We start from the raw sequence: 10,993 nt of genomic DNA, 5'->3' as shown, positions 1-10,993 counted from the left end.
TACGGAAATAAAAATTATGAGAGTTTCATTGTGAAATCTGTAATCAAATATCATCAAAACTAATAATCATATCAACTATGGAAGTAGTGATCAAATTCCAATTCCTTATTCCCAAATTCTTAAGTTACCTGCTTCATGACTTTCACCATTCCTTGTAAGTATAACGTTACATTGTTATATCTATCTTTTATATGTACATATAAAGAGAATGCCACAAATAGTGAAACATTCAAAATTCTTGAAAATATTTATGCTTAATACACCACAATCTAAAGGTATTTATTAATTAAAAACTAATTTGCTAAATCACAAAAATAAATATAAATATCGCTCAAGTAATTAAGGGAAAGTAGTTACTGTCTACTCCACCCACATTCCTCTCTCCCCGCTACACCTATATTCCTCTCTCTCAACGCTACACACACATTCCTCTCTCCCCGTTACTTTTGCCTTAGCAACAACAATATTCATGTAATAGAGATAGAGAAAAGAGGAGGAGGAGGAAGAAGAAGAGAAAGGAGATCCAATTGAGAGTGCAGACAGAAAATGGCAGATCCAATCTTTTCAAAATTGTCAGAAGAGCTGGTGACGCATATCCTTTCAAGGCTGCCTCCCAAATCTCTCATGCGATTCAAATGCATCCGCAAGTCGTGGTCTCTTTTGATCACTACCCCTCAGTTTGTAGAAATGCACCTCTCCAACTTCAGTTCCACTCGACACCAAATTTCCACCCCCTCCACCACCATCCTTTTCAAGCATTTTATCCTCACAGACCTCAACACAGACCAAAAGGAACTCCTCTTCTCGATGTTTAATCTCCGCACTGATGATGTTGACAATGATGATATGGACGGTGGCGATGATCACCTCCGTCCCGTTTTCGAGGACCTCGAAGTTTCTTGTTTTCGAGGTGTGGACACAGGGGGAGAGTTTTATAGGGTTGGCGCGGACATTTCAAGCCATTGTGATGGGATCGTTTGTCTGACTGATTTCCACAAAAAGGTGGCCTTATGCAACCCGGCCATCAGAGAATTCAAGCTTCTTCCTGAATCAGAAGTTCTTCTTTCTTCCCCGGAAGAAGTCGCCATACTTGGGGTAGGGTTGGGGCGTGATCTCAAGCATTCTAAGAATTATAAAGTCGTCCGGCTTGTGACTTATGGAGACAAAAAGGTCGACGACGATCGTTTCGTTGTTCATCCTCCGAGAGCAGAAGTGTTCACCCTGCAGGGTTCAGATTCGTGGAAAGAGATCGAGATCGGGAACATAGTGACGAAAAACGGATTCTTTTTGCCTCAGCATGCTGTGTCTGTGTACTGCAAGGGTGTTGTTTATTGGCCTGCAACAGATAAGGACAGGGAGTACGTCGTCAGCTATAATTATACAGACGATGAGTATGATTACTGCGAGGAAAACGAGGGCGAAGACGACGAAGACAACCCTGAAAACAACGAGCGGAGGGCGAGGGAGGAGGAGGAGAGGAAGGAAAGGGACATGAAAGCAGGAATTCTTTCGTTCGACTTTGGTGAAGAGGTGTTTGATATTATACCGTATCCTCCCGATGTAGGGTATTATGAGAGCAAGATTTTTGGAGTGTGGAAGGAAAGCGTTGCTATATTTATTTATGCGTCAATGCCAGATTGCTTTGACATATGGGTGATGGATGAGAGTAAGGAGAAGGGTTCCTGGACAAAATACTTAACCTTTGAGCCGGAAAAGCCATTGTTCCCGTTGGCGTTGTGGAAGAGCGAGGAAGTTATTATGGTGGCCAGGGATGATGTTGTGCTAATTTTCTACAACCTTGAAACCAGAAAGTTTAAGTATCTTCCTCTTAATGGTGTGTTTTTTGATCGAACTCAAGCTGTTGTTTGTGCCAGCACTTTGGTTTCGATCCAGGGAGACAAACAAACTCAGTAGGAGAAGATATATATATATATATATATATCGTAGCTCTCGTCCGAAATAATAAATTTATATCTATATTTTGATGCTTGTTTCTATAATCTTGGGATATCAACATTTATTTTTTATTTGATTATGTGGCTAATTTGGCATCAATTGGATGTTTTCTAGAATTATATTCAATCTTTGAATGCAAGAGTTTTTTATTTCTACTTTCTTTTTGTTGGGTTTAGTAGAAGTATATCAACTTCGATAGTTCTTGCTGAATGGTATAGTCTAGTTAAAATGACATTGACTTACAAATCAGTGGTCTCAGATTTAAACCACCATGGCACCCTTATAATATGTGTGAAAACTCTCCTCCCCGTTGTAGTTTAGATTATCCTTTAAACAAAGTGAGATGAACATAATGCGAACAAGAAGTATCTCATAATCGTAGATATAACAAGAGAGGATGAGTTAAGTGTTTTAGAATTAAACAAAGATGGACACTTATTGAACTATGAGTGGGCCACGTCATAAGGAGAAAAAGGTCCCCTGACGCATAAGAGCCAAGCAATGTCCATATCCAAATTAAATTTATAAATAAACTCATGTTGAGTTATATTATATGTTTTATAGATAGCTTGTATAATTTCAACCCCCATTTTGGGTGTTTTAGTGAAACATTTAAATTCTCATGGAGATAGGGAAGGGAATATATTTCATGCTTGTAAAACCTTATTGTTTGTATGAATGAGTATCAACTTCAATCTGTCTTGGACTCAAGCAAAGTACGTATAAAAATAGACCAGCCATTATGAGACAGTGGGAATGAAAATATATATACAAAAAAATAGACCAGCCATTATGAGACAGTGGGAATGAAAATATTTTCTCTTTTTAAGAACACATCAAAGGAAAAAAAAAATTGTTATTCTTTGATTGCAATATCAACACTCATATAAACAAATTGAGATGAATGGGGTGCGACAACATACATATATGACCACCACCGCAGAAACTCAGGCAACTGCAAGTGTTGCCACCTCTCATATACATAGAAACCTCTCTCTCTCTCTCTCTCTCTCTCTCTCTCTCTCTATAGATATGAATACACAAAAATTGACACCAAAAAATAAAAATTGAAAAAGAGTTCATCATAGAGCAACCAAACTTCCCTCAACACACCATAAAAGTAAACTCATCATCGATCACTTAGCATTCCCAGATCTTCGCTTCCCTTCACCAGGACCTGGCTGCCTTCCAGTTCTATGCAGAGGCTGACTAACCCCATTTGGTGGCTTCCGTGATGGCGAAGGAATCAATGATGGAATTAAACTCCTGGTTACAAGCAGATACATGGAAACAGTTTATCACAATATATCAATGCAGCTCAAAGAAAGCATTGCAAATTGATAGAAGTCAGAGTTTACCTAGTTTCCGGGCTCCTTACTGGCCTGGGAGAAGGTTTCTTTGGTTTTGCTCCCAATCCGTTCGGAATGCCGGTTGCTTTCAGGGGATTAAGTTGCCAAAGCAAGTCTGGCTCCGAGCAATCACTAGTTGCAGCCTCAAGCTCATCAGAGTCATCCGTGGTGGCTGTCTCATATCGACTCCTTTGTACTTCATAGTCTTGGCTCTCCTCTTTGTTTGCCATTAATTTTCCAAAGTTTTGGTTTTCCATGTATAACTTTGGAGGGTCTGGGAGGCTGCTCGGACCAAACATCTCTGGCAACTGTCTGTTGTCCACATCCCAACATCCTATTCCTAACAGATTTTCTTCTCCGCTTGCATTTTCCTGCTTGTTCACCATCACCTTATCAATCCAATCACCAGAAAGTACTGAGTCCTTATCATCCTCCTTTCCACTCAATCCAGGACTGCCAATCGGTGGCCAGGGAGGTGAACTCCTTAGCATATCGTGGAGATCTAAACTTCGCCTTTTTGGCTTTGATGCAGTGTTTTTCCGAACCTAGTGCGATCCAAATAGAGATGAATATTTGAAGCAACATACAGTGTTTAGATTTCATTAAATGACATAGATAAAATAAAGTCTTTGGCATATCAATTCAATACTTGGACAGTACCTCTATATTCCCAAAATCCTCCAATTGTTGCCTGCGACCACCAGACAAATCTCCAGTGCTTTTCTGACTAGAATGCAAAGGGGAAGACCCAGCAGACTTGACTCTAAATCTTTCTGGGCTTAAGGATTGAGAATGTTGAAGCTGCACTCCCTGTCCTTCCTTCCTTGCTAAGGCTGCCTTAAGAGTAGCAATCTGAAAAGGAAAGAATGAATAGTAAACAAGAGCTTCACCTCTGTTGTTCTCCCTCCAAATCATCAAGAATAAATTTATTGCACATATAACTCGGAATAATAATATAAGCCATACTCCACCTGTTCTTTGAGCTCTTTTACATCTGCACTGTCTTTGTTAACTCGAGCAGCACCAAGCTCAACTGTGGAAACACGTTCTGCAAATTTGAGTGTACTCAGTGTTTCTCCAAGAGCCTTCAAGCTCGGGGCTAATGTGAACAAACATGAGCGTCTTTGCTTGCCCTCCTGTTAAGGGCGAATAAGATGATTAGACTACGCAAAAATAAAAAGAGAAAATGTCTATGTAAGCTCAAGGTTATTAAACAATCTTACCAAGTGAGTCTTGGAGCAGTTGTGTGAGTTTACTATTTCTATAAGGAACATGTGAATTCTTTTGAGCAAGAGAGGCAATGACATCTCCTAAAGCTGAGAGAGACTTGTTAATATGTTGTGCCTCCTTTAATCTATCTCCTGTCACCTCAGATTTGTCAACTCTTTCACTTCCTGCCAAGTCAACTAGATGCATACAACCACGGAGAATACTTCCAGATGTCAGGTCCTTCCCGTGAACATGAACTGTCAAGCAGCTGTTTATAATAACATAAGGAAGTCAATGTCTACGGCTTTATGCATATGAAATGTGACCGGAGTTAGTTTAGATGGACTCATAATCACTTCAGAATTTTGCTCAAAATGTTAAATGAGAAGGGAACATGATTCAAATTACAGTGTATCATTAATCTTACCTGTGTGACCGACTACTCCTGTCGTTCATGGCTGTGGCACTCACCGAACGATTCTTATGCCCGAGGTTCATCAAATATATAACATCAGATGTTGATGATACAGGAACAAGGTTTGCATCTGGTACATTAATTCCATTTTGAGAACTGTTACGAATTTCTAATGTATGTTGGAGTTAAGAACACACAGGAATATGATATGTGCATTGTAAAGAAAATAACAATAAGGAAAAGTGAATTAGTGTCATGGCTCATGAAGGATATCTTTTGTTGGTGGCATCCATCGACAGGAGATCCCGAACTTGCTCATTGTAAATTTCAAGCATCTGAACAGAAATTCCATAGCTAATGGTGTCCTTTCTCTGTTCTGATAGAAGAAATAGATCACTAAGTGCTCTATAATTTACACCTTGACTTTCCTCTGTAATGTCTCTCGGTCCAGTCTATATTGGTAAACAAAATGAATCCACAAAATTAGTTCATTATTTTTCAGGAGTCAACTGGCCAAAGCATAAAGATTATACGATGAATATCTATGCACATATTTTACCATTGTGAAAGTTTTTCCTGATCCAGTTTGGCCATAAGCAAATATACAGACATTGTAACCATCAAGAACAGACCGAATCAGAGGCTGCGTATCTGAAAATACCTCCTCTGCAGTGAAAGAAAAGTGGCAGTGAAAATGCTGACATATATGACAGGCTAGGAATGAACACATATGCAGATTAGCTAACCTTGGGTTGAAAAAGGACCAAACACTTTGTTGAAACTGAAAGATTTCCGTCCCTCTTTGCCATATTTTGAAGGGGTGATAATCTTAATACTTGTGTCATCAATGTGATCATAAGTACTGGCACGATTTGATTGCCCAGGCAGGAAGGGCCGCACTCGGCAATATACCCTTATATTTCCTAACCAAAATAATTGATGACCATTTAATCTTATAGAAAGAAAACATAAGTTGATTTTTAAATATAGAAGTCAACACAATTTAAGACCAGAAATATTACCTTTCAAATCCTGGACTTGATTGTATAACTTGCGATTTTCTTCAAGAACCTTCTGGTATCCTGTTGCTGCATGAGCCAAACCGTGCAGGTGCTTACCTACATGGGAAACTAGTTACGGTCCTCCATTGAGAAAGTGAAACAACTTTAAAACATTCTATTTCAGGGAAGCCAAAAAAAGTGAGCACCCTATGCTAGCCTCGTTGAAAAATAAAAAATTAGACCAACGTTCGTTTAAAGTCATACCTAGGCTGTTGAACTCCTCCTGGTACTTCATCTGTAGAAACCGCATTCCTGCTTTTGTATCATATAGAGTATGTTTCAATTCCTACAGAATATTAACAAAAATTTCACCAGTAATTTAGGGGATATTAACAAAATTTGTAGCTGCTAATATGATACAACTGCAGTTTACCTGAATATCTTTCTGCTGTTGGTCAACCAGCATTTTCTGCTTAAAAGACTCAGTTTTTGATCCCTCTTCATTGTCAGATATTTCTTCCTCTTTGATATCAGCCGCGACTTTCTCTTCATGGTCATCTACCTTCATGTCAGCAGAACATTCAGAAAGAGATCTTTCAGGGCCAGACAATGCCATATCTCTGGAAGCTGTTTTTATCTGTCATTTTAAAAATCAGTACAAGTTCAGTGAGTCAAGAAGCAACGAGCTTTCTTATGAAACAGTAAACCAATGTTGAATAAAGACAGCTTCTTACGAGTGAATTTTGGCTTGCTAGCCGATGCTCAAACTCCTCCATGACTTTACTCAGCATAGATTCCACAATCTGTTAAAAGCAACAGGAAATTGTTTCTCTAAGTAAGTAATGTATACATGCATATATAATGAATTGGAAAAACGAGTGCTCAGGCTGACTGGAAACATGATATTATAAGCAAGAATGTGACCCTTAAAAGACCAAATAATAAACTTCTAGTTCCACTAGATGTTCTCAATATATGGGGAGTGTATACCTATTTCATTGGATGGCAGCAAACTACAGAGCAATTAATGGCTCACTTTCATGACCGAAATGGGTGAAAGTTATTTGATTCCCCTCCACATCATTATATTCATTAAGAGAATCAGTATAACAGGCAGAACACTTACGAGTGGAATTTCTTCTTGTCTCCTGTCGAAAAGCACTTCACGGACTAGCATGTGTAAGGCATGAGAGGAACTCTGAATATCAGAAGAGACAGAACAATTATTTTCTGCAATTGATATCTTCACTGTAAAAATAAAAATTTAAGAAACATCTAATCTCACTAACTGCTTCATTGATATCTTCACTGGACAAACTATCTAGGGACTTTTCTCCCAGTGATGAGGTCCTTATAACGGAATTCGCAAAGGGTTCTGAATTTTTTCGGAAAAAGTATTTCCCAGAGGTAGGTGGTTTGAAATTTGTACCAAATTTCCATGATCCAATTCCACCTCCTTGTTTCCAGTCATTATATGATTTCAGTGCTAGAACACAGTTCACAATCCTTGCAGATTTTCCTCCCTGTAAATTCAGAATGTGGAAAATTGTTACTGCAAAACGACAAAATAAACAAAGTAATGATGCATAAATGTTTGCTGGGTACATTTCAAACATCCATAATTGAGGGAAGGACCTAGAATGGACTCTTCAAGTTTAGTATCAATGCAACCAAAACAGCACCAACCTGTTCCAAGTCAGAGGCTTCAAAGTTTGGAAGCCCCATTTCCTCCACAGCCACAAGGAAGTTTCTGACATTTTCGAAGTACTGATACGCCGATAGAGCTGCCCCATCAGGAATAAGAACGGAGTCGGAAGGTCCTTCAACTACCTAAAAACATATAAGCAGCTAACTTTATCAAAAACAGTTGATTAATAAAGGGCTTGAATAAAGACGAAGTAAAAACCAAGTTGAGTCCTGCCTTCGGCACAGCTCCGGGTTGAACCTTGTTAAGAACATTACAAAGGATTATCCCACTTCGCAATCCAAGCCTGAAATCTTCTTCAGAAGGCTCAGCTGGTAAATCTTTACCCCCCACTACTCCGACTGTCTTTCTCAGCCACCTCGCTGCTTCATACCTTCTCAAGGCTGCAAAATAGCATGGCAACATTCATTTTTTTACTTGCCATATACCAAATCTCGATGCAATGATTATCACTGAAGAGGTGAAGAAAAACAAAACTGTTCAATCTGATTTAAGTCATATGATCAGAAACTTTGCTTCTACTCTCGAATTGTTGTTGTAAATTTGAGGTCACGATATTTAAACTCATCTCCAAGTTCATTGAAATTTTAATACCAAACTTACATTCAACCAAATGCCTAGTTTTCAATGCCAAAATTCATCAAGAAAAATTAGAGAGATAAAGATAAAAACGATAACAAATTAATCATTCCTCCTTCCGCGTAGAAAAATTCAGCATTCCAGAAATTCCAAAAATCGTTGCATTAAATTTGCATCAAATTATTATCTTACCACATATTGCTTGACAAATTCGTAATCTTATCCCCCAAAATTGGTAAAACTCTACAAGTTTCAATCGAATGCAAAACAGAAAGCTCCCAAGAAATGGAAGAACCAACAAACTAGATAAAATAAAACTCAAATTAATCCAAATTCAAATGTCAAAAAGATAAAGAGAATGAAGGAAAGATAATTACAAGCTTCCTCAGCCTTCCTGGAAGCCAAGTCAATATCGCTCAAACGACTCCCATGCTGTTGAAGAACGTCTTCAACCACAGAAACTAAAGAGAAGGGCAATACTTGCTCTGTTGCCATTACCGCCAATAAAACTCAGAAAAACAAAATGTCCGGCCTTTGAAACCAACTCAAATCCAAAATTCAATTCCTGCCCATTAATCCAAAAGGCCCAAGATATCTAAAAACACATTTCAGAAGCCAAAACTGTAATGGGAATTTAGAAAATTTTGATTATTTCTTTCTTTTTCAGGTGAAGTTATGAAAGTTTGATTGAATTCTCTGAGGGAGAGACTGAAATTAGGAAATGGGAGACTTGGTTGTGAAGATATTAGGTCCTATTTTAGAAAAGAAGAGAAAAGAAAAAAAGAATTTTCAAAAATGTAGAGAGAGAGAGAGAGAGAGAGAGAGAAGATTGGGATTGGATGATTTTCTCGTCCTTTCCCTCACTTTCTCTCTGTTTCTCAGTTTTCTGGGGTAGCTCCCTCTCTCTCTCTCTCTGTTTTAGCTTTGTTTCCCTTCTCTCTGTCGCTCTGTCTGTCTAATATTGAAGGGAAAAGCTACACCGAACCTAGTTCCGAGCCTCTCGGAGAAACTAGGCTTCAACGGTTTATATTTCACGCGTGACAAAAGCTTTTAAAATTAATTAGCTATTTAAAATAAAAATAAAAAAATTAGTGAAAAATAAGATAAATCAGAGAAGTCTCTTTGCTCAATTGGACTGGTGGTGGATGAAATATATATTGTCTAGACAAAATTCACCTTTTCCCTTTTTTTCCTTTTGTTGTTGTTGAGAGATGGAGTTTTTCTTTTTCTTTTTCTTTTTCTTTTGTCTGGGAAGGTGGATTGATGGGATTGTTCCTGTAATTTTTGTTGGTAAACATAGAATCAATTGGGAACAGGTCTTATGATTCATGAAGTTACTGTTTTGTCCAAAGTTTTTATTCTGCTTATGAAACAGAACATTTGGAAACCAAGCTGATTTAGTTCATGGAAATCATAATTGACCTCTCTGTTTTAATCTTCTTCTTCTTCTTTTTTTTCTTTTTTGGGCATAAGAAAAGCAATTACCACCTTGTTAATATCTTTGACTTTTGTACCGTTCAAGTTTATTTAATGAAATTTCTCTTTCATAAAAAAAGTAAAAGGTAAAATCAAAAAAACCCAACTTACATGGAAAATAGTCAAAATGTAGTCAAAGCCTTTTTTACTTGGTCATCTCCTCTGATTTTTTTATTTTATTTTTAAGATGACCTTGAAATTAATTTAATTAGAAAATAACTAAAGCAAGTGCATATGATTTAGGTCTTTTCAAGAACATAGACTAAGCCCTTTGCTTATGTGTAAAGGCTAAACATGTGACCATGGTTATTGGAGTTTTTTTTTTTTTTTTTTGAAACCATTAATAATTCAATTGCTAAAAGTTAGGATGATGATTAGGACCATTGTACTTAACCAAGAATTGAGAACTTGGCCCCTAGATAATGTTACTTGTTTCAGCTGCTAGCTCTCATGCAAATTAATCAGAAAGTGCTTTTTAACACCCACATAAACATATCAAATGCAAACCCTATCCAATGAAAAGGAAATTGAAAGAGGAAGAGCACCAGCTGCTGCACCACCTTATCATCTTCCACTTGTCACTGAAAGATGATTGATGGCCCATTTCACCATTACCATATATAACATGGACAGGGCAAGAAGGAGAGCACATGATATGTGCACCACTTCATGATTTAGGCCATTTGTACCCTTATTAAACAAATGTTTTTTATTTATTTATTAGAAGCCTATATGTTATATATCTTGAAATTAGGCCATATTTTTCTTTTGGGTTTTTTTCTCTTCTTCTTTTTGGTTCCTTTAATGGTAAAGTTGATTGGTCCAAGATTCTTCTAGGCTTTGTCATTGTGGTGGGGTGAGGTGGGGTGGGATAAGGTGAAGATGCACATGAGATCTCTAAGTCTTTTTCTTTAGGGTCTATTGTAATCTAAGTAACTCATAATTCATAAATGGTCCAAAATGAATTAATAAACAAATAAATTCGATTGGCATGATGAAATAATATGAACATTACAATAAACAAGTAAGGAGTTTGTAGTTACGAGCATTTGTCCATGCATCCGAAGTCTTATATTTGATTCATCTTCTCCTCAATATTGCTTACATCAACAACAACAATAAAATCAGAGTAAACAAAAGAGAAATGAAGGGCTTTGTTGTAAATCACATTCCTTTCCCTCCAACGGTTGAAAGATTCAAACATACGGTTAGGACATTACGAGCCTAATAGGTTCGGCGCCAATTTTAAATGTTCGTTAGTCAGAGACTATGATTTGATGTGGGCCCAAAAATTAAAGTACAA

The 10,993-nt window shown here is 37.5% G+C and overlaps 2 protein-coding genes across 2 annotated transcripts; one reads left to right on the top strand and one right to left on the bottom strand.

The window, feature by feature from the left end:
• The first annotated feature begins 445 nt into the window (after positions 1-445).
• LOC103344541 (F-box protein CPR1-like) lies at positions 446-1,936 on the top strand. Its single transcript, XM_008248136.3, has one exon. The coding sequence runs from the start codon at positions 547-549 to the stop codon at positions 1,912-1,914; it is 1,368 nt and encodes a 455-aa protein (XP_008246358.2). The 5' UTR covers positions 446-546; the 3' UTR covers positions 1,915-1,936.
• Positions 1,937-2,798: 862 nt separating this feature from the next.
• On the bottom strand, positions 2,799-9,143 carry LOC103344542 (kinesin-like protein KIN-14I). Its single transcript, XM_089043062.1, is given in 19 exon segments — positions 2,799-3,222; positions 3,315-3,850; positions 3,966-4,157; positions 4,277-4,390; positions 4,392-4,441; positions 4,529-4,782; positions 4,942-5,103; positions 5,203-5,381; positions 5,489-5,595; positions 5,676-5,852; positions 5,952-6,047; positions 6,195-6,276; positions 6,364-6,567; positions 6,665-6,733; positions 7,057-7,128; positions 7,220-7,453; positions 7,617-7,760; positions 7,852-8,018; positions 8,592-9,143. Coding segments are annotated over 19 exon segments (3,087 nt in total). The 5' UTR covers positions 8,710-9,143; the 3' UTR covers positions 2,799-3,092.
• Between the last annotated feature and the right edge of the window lie 1,850 nt (positions 9,144-10,993).

This window comes from Prunus mume, linkage group LG1 (assembly GCF_029339155.1).
Source record: "Prunus mume cultivar Tortuosa linkage group LG1, ASM2933915v1, whole genome shotgun sequence".
Taxonomy (NCBI): domain Eukaryota; kingdom Viridiplantae; phylum Streptophyta; class Magnoliopsida; order Rosales; family Rosaceae; genus Prunus; species Prunus mume.
This window is presented reverse-complemented; position numbering and strand designations above follow the sequence as displayed.